General features: G+C 37.3%; 1 gene segment (V, D, J or C); it reads left to right on the top strand.

The window, feature by feature from the left end:
- Positions 1-4,016: 4,016 nt before the first annotated feature.
- LOC110324132 lies at positions 4,017-4,496 on the top strand. The segment is given in 2 exon segments: positions 4,017-4,062; positions 4,144-4,496. Coding segments are annotated over 2 exon segments (399 nt in total).
- Positions 4,497-5,984: the final 1,488 nt, after the last annotated feature.

Below are 5,984 nucleotides of genomic sequence, written 5' to 3'. Positions count from 1 at the left end.
CCCTGTCTCTCCTCCACATACTGGCAAGGTTAGCAATATCCCTTAGAATTGAATTACATGAGTAGCCCTCTGAGGATAGTGTATCCACCTTGGTGCATATGTATGCTGTCCTCACCACTAAGAAAAGTATAACAATTAAAACATTACAGTGTGGATGTGGAGGAACATATGAGGGTCCACACTAAGCTGAAGGTCTTTTGACATTTGATGACTGATGGGCAAAATATAACCACATTTTGAGTGAAGATTTCTCGAGGTTCACTCTAGTAGTGATGACCCTATCTATTCATATGTAGGTAGTACTAATTAAATCCACTGTGTTATTAGTTAATGAAACAAAAGCAGTCAGGATATTGGGAAGAGACTGTTTTGGAAGGTCTCAAAGGGAACCACAGGGTCCCAGTGGTGGTATATTGTGGTGAGATTCCTGAGACTTCTATTTGATTATAGCATATTTCATATAGTTTGAAAATTCAAAGCATGAAATTCTTACAAAATTTAGAAATAACAAATTTACATTTGTGTAGAATTTTCATACAGGTGCATTTCGTACACTGTACACATTTCTCCTGCAACCTCTTGTTCCTCCTATTTTCTCTTTATTCTACTAGACCGTTTCAGTGAGACATCATCATGAATTTGCATAAATAGATGTATATAACTATGAAGTATATGAGAGCTGCTAATGAGAGACTCATTTAATGTCTGTGATTTTGAGACAAAACAGTTAACTCTAGCTGTATCCATGTTTACAAATAAATATACATTCCTAATTATTTCTCATCAAACATTTGTTATTATATATATATATATATATTTATATATATATATATATATATATATATATAATAAATATATATATTTAATAATACATAAGCATGCATTAGTTATAGATACATCTATAACTTGTCACTATAATTTAGTTTTTGATGATCATCCTGCCAAAAACATTGATATGTAAAATTTTGAAGCACATTTACTTTTAGTCATTTTACTGAGTTTTGAATTATATAATCTGTTTCAAAGGCAAATATTAATTGCATATATCTGAAAGTGGGCTCTATACATATAGAAAAATGCAAATAGATCCATATATGTTCCCACATACAATAATTAAGAACAACCTCAATATTAATCCAGATATCTTGAGTCTAAAGGAGAAAATGCGGGGATATCTTAGAACTCACTAATACAGGAGACAACACCCCAAACAGAACAGTAATACCACAGGTGCTAATAGCCAGAAACAATAAATGGAACTTAATGAAACTGAAAATGTTCTGTGAGGAAAAGAACACCATCAAAAATAAAACAGTAGCCCAAAGAATGGTAAAATATTCTCACATAAATATATCATATGATAGAAACTGTTATCCAAAATACATACTCAAGATACTAGAAGTCAACAAAGCAAATAATTCAATTTAAAATCATTTGCAGGTCTAAAGAGAATTGTTTTTATTATTTATTCTTCAATCTTTTTTTTTTTTACTTTCAAGACTTTATTTCCCTCCCATTCCATTATCTGAGTGTCCATATCCCATACCTCCCCCCAATTTCCAAGAGGATGCCCCACTCACCATGCCACCAGACCTCCCCACTCCATAGGGCCTCAAGTCTCTTAAGAGTTAAGTGCATCTTCTCTGTCTGAGTCAAAACCAGGCAGTCCTCAGCTGTATATGTGTTGGGGGCCTCATATGAGCTGGTGTATGCTGCCTGCTTGGTGGCTCAGTACCTGAGAGATCTCGGGGGTCCAGGTTAGTTGAAACTGCTGGTCCTCTTATAGGGTCACCCTCCTCCTCAGCTTCTTCCAGATTTTCCCTAATTTAACCATGGGTGTTACTAACTTCTGTCCATTGGTTGGGTATAACTATGTGCACATGACTCTTACAGCTGCTTGTTGGGCCTCTCAGATGGTACTCATGATAGGTCCCTGGTTGGAAGTACACCATAGCATCAGCAATAGTGTCAGGCTTTCAGCCCTACACCTGTGATGGATCCCAATTTTGGACTACAATTGGACCTCCTTTTTTTCAGGCTTTTCTCCATTTTTGACCCTGCAGTACTTTCAGACAAAAACAACTCTGGGACAGAGTTTTTGACAGGGATGTTAATCTCATCCCTCCACTTGATGCCTTGTCTTTCTACTAGAGGTGGATGCTACAAGTTACAACTCTTCGCTGTGGGACATTTCATCTCAGGTCCTTCCCTTTGAGTCATTTGAATTCACAAATGGAAGAGAGGCAGTTAAAGGAATGTTCAACATTCTAACCCAACAGTGAAATACCAATCAAAATAAGTCTGGCATTCCGTCCTACAGATTTCAGAACAACTAAGAACAAAAACCCAAGTGGCAGCTAATGATGTTGAGAATATGGAGAAATGGCAACACTCCTCCATTGCTGGTAGGAGTTTATATCCATCCTGGCATACAAAGTTATATTAAAGTTATCATTACAAGTAAATATTCTTTGTTTTTATTGTTGAACATATGTATTTCATTCACTACCTATGAACTTTATTGAAACCATAAACATCAATTCTATATCCATTTAAAAGAAAGAGACAAATTTCCCACCATGAGGTATTGAACATCTGTTTATCATCGTTACTATCAACAGCATATATAAATCTATCTGTAAATTTTTCCAGTGATAGGAAGATTTCCTCAGCTGGAAAATCTGGTTTTGACTTGAAAGCTAAGACTTCAATGTTCCATTTACATGACTGAGCCCTTGCCATTCTTCTGGACAGGGGTTGTTGACCTGTTTCCCGGGTGTCCTCCAATGCCATGTGAAGCCCTCAGTTCAGGGAAGGAAGATAGGTAAAAGCTGGGTATTTTACATCATGTGGACTTCATTGCATTTGCAATTCATCATTCTTTTTGCTCATAATAAAGTTTTAATAGTTCAAAGTTCAAATAGGTAATATCAAGCCCTTGTATGATTTTGGTAATTCAGGATAAGAGATAAAAAGAAAGTAACATAATTAAAGACTGTCCTTGTTAATGCCCAGAATCCAGAAGATAGAGAAGAAATGATGTTCTCAGACCAACCCCATACCACTGCTACTTATGAATGAAGACCACTGTTATCTGTTCACAGTTTTGGGGACCTCCTGGTAACAATTACATCATTGTCCTGCCTTGTGATTAAGATATGAGAATCTTGTGTGTTGTCCAAGGTTTATGTAGCACATATATTCAGGTTCTCAGATTTACTTACATAACGTCTGCCAACTGTGCTATCCTCTAGGTTGCTCAGCATCTGATATAACTGAACCAACTAGCAATATTTCCCTCTTTTTAAAAATTGTAACAAATAGAGGGCAGTAAAAAGGTGAAGGCACTGGCCAGAGAATAAACAGAAATGAGAAAAATGTTAGCAAAGGAATTGACAGATAATGTCAGTGAAACATCACTCTTTACTGTATGATTATAGCATTCACATCTGCCAGCCTGTGGATGACACCTAGTCTTACACTCTACAAGATGTCTACACTATCTGTACATTTGAGTGTGTGTGTGTGTGTGTGTGTGTGTGTGTGTGTGTGTGTGAAAGAAAATATGTTCTGACATGACTCACATAGGTGGTAATCTCTGGCATCAGGCACAGAATGAGATGAAGGCAGAAGATATGTCAACACTTTGAGTGATTCATGTGTCCTTGATGCAAAAACACAATGTAAAGATCCCTGGATGAGTGAACAGAGTCAGGAACTTCATTTTAGACTGAGAGTATCTTTCAAACTTGCTCCTTCTATACAGCATACATCTGAAGTGTTTCATTCTGAGGACTCTGGTATTCATTTAGCTACTCTTTCCAGGGATCATAAGTGAGTTCCCTTGTGGGCTCCTGTGCTTCATATCACAAATTCGTTCCTCTTGAGTCCGAAAACTTAAGTACACCATCAGAATGAGCACCTGATGAGGGAATGCAAAGCGCTCCTAGCTCCACCCAACCTTAGTTTAAAAAGCCAATAGTGAGCCTAGTGANCCTACTCACAGGTGTGCAGCCATGGACAGTCTTACTTCCTCATTCCTGCTGCTGATTGTCCCTGCATGTGAGTGCCAAGGCTTTGTAAGGGATGAACTTTTCTATCCGCACTACTCTAACCTTATATTCTGCTTTATTTTCTTCACAGATATTCTGTCCCAGGTTACTCTGAAAGAGTCTGGCCCTGGGATATTGCAGTCATACCAACCCATCAGACTTACTTGCACTTTCTCTGGGTTTTCATTGAGCACTTCTGGTATAGGTGTAAGCTGGATTCGTCAGCCCTCAGGGAAGGGTCTGGAGTGGCTGGCAACCATTTGGTGGGATGATGATAAACGCTACAACCCATCTCTGAAGAGCAGGCTCACAGTCTCCAAAGACACTTCCAACAACCAAGCATTCCTGATGATCATCAGTGTGGAAACTGCAGACACTGCCATATACTACTGTGCTCAGAGTGCAGGCACATTGACACAGAGTCAGTTTACAGCTGTACAGTAGTTGTGGCCAGTTCTCAGCTCTTTTCCTTCCTATTATATCATAAGTATGTTGGCCACAGCTTTCTTGTTGACTTCTGTGGTTTCCTGTCTGCAAGTTAATAGCTTCCTATTCCTAATATTCAACCTAGGTCACTTTTAAGATGTTCATAAATGAGTACGTCTGTTTTTGGTTTTGTAAAGATGAAGGATGTTTGGTGCCTGCAGCAGGTGGTTCAGAATTGTGTTTGCCTCATGCTTCGGCCACAAATCCCACAGCAGGAAATTCAAAATAATTGTAAAGTTCACCTTCAGTATGCAACTGTATATGTGGGCGGTGTGAATTACTGAATGAGCACTCTCAAATTGCACCATTCCTAAAAAAACGTTCTCATGGATACTCACAAAATTTTTAGTTTATTCACAATGATATTTGATACTCTCCAGAAACTGATTGCAGTACCATACTGTTAAAAAATACTTATATATTTCAGTTAACATACATAATTTGAGTGTTTGTCCAAGTACAAGCTTTAGTCATCTTAACTGGTATTCATGAAACTCAATTTATTTTGTTTGGGATAAGCAGGGGAAAGTAGTAATCACCCAACTATAAACGTGGTTACCTAAAATACTTACCTTTCTATGGGCTATCTTGGTGCAATACTGTCACAAAGGTTATGTTGTTAATCATTGATTTTTCACATGAAATTTAAGGCTTGGGAGATTGAAGTCATGGCAGATACTGTTATGTTTATCAAGATCTTAATTGGAAAACTTAATTGGAAAACTACTGTAAAACAAAAAAGCTATTGTTCTAATAAAGTCTTATGCCAATAATATTATTATGGATTACATAACAATATATACACTTAAATGTATATGTCAATCCACCATCTTTAGATATATTTCTTGCAGCAGATGGGAAGCAAGAGACACCAAAAATGAACAAATTTTAAAGAATGAGAGATTTTGGAGCAATAGGTTTGTCTTCATCAAACCTTTAACTCAGGACTGAGAGACCATTGCTAAGGAGGAGGTAGAAATATTATTAGAGCCAGAGATAATGGATGACTCAAAAGAAACAGTTCCATCCAGAAAAAAAATAGGACTGATGCACATATAAACTCACATAGACTATGGAATCAAGCAAAGGGCTTATAAAGAGTCAAGCCACTGGCACTTTCTGTAGAGAGGGGGAAGTGTATATTTGCTCACATTGATAGCCATGAATCTCTATGCAACTTGTGTTCACTTGAAAAATACTTTTATTCTTCTTCTGTGGAGACATAATTGCTATATTAACCACACTTGAAGATATGCCCTATGTCTAGTATTTGGACAAACAAAGAAAACACAAGGACACATTTGTAGTGTTTGTCTTGTATAGCTTTATTTAGGCATTTTTCTCTTGTTAGCTTTGTTTTAGTATTTTGTTTCAGATTTGGTGTTCTTTTAGGAGAGACATGTGTGAGTGTGTGTGTGTGTGTGTGTGTGTGTGTGTGTGTGTGTG

Source organism: Mus pahari, chromosome 7 (genome assembly GCF_900095145.1).
Source record: "Mus pahari chromosome 7, PAHARI_EIJ_v1.1, whole genome shotgun sequence".
In the NCBI taxonomy this organism is placed as follows: Eukaryota; Metazoa; Chordata; class Mammalia; order Rodentia; family Muridae; genus Mus; species Mus pahari.
The sequence above is the reverse complement of the archived record's forward strand: the minus strand, read 5'-3'. Positions and strand labels throughout refer to the sequence as shown.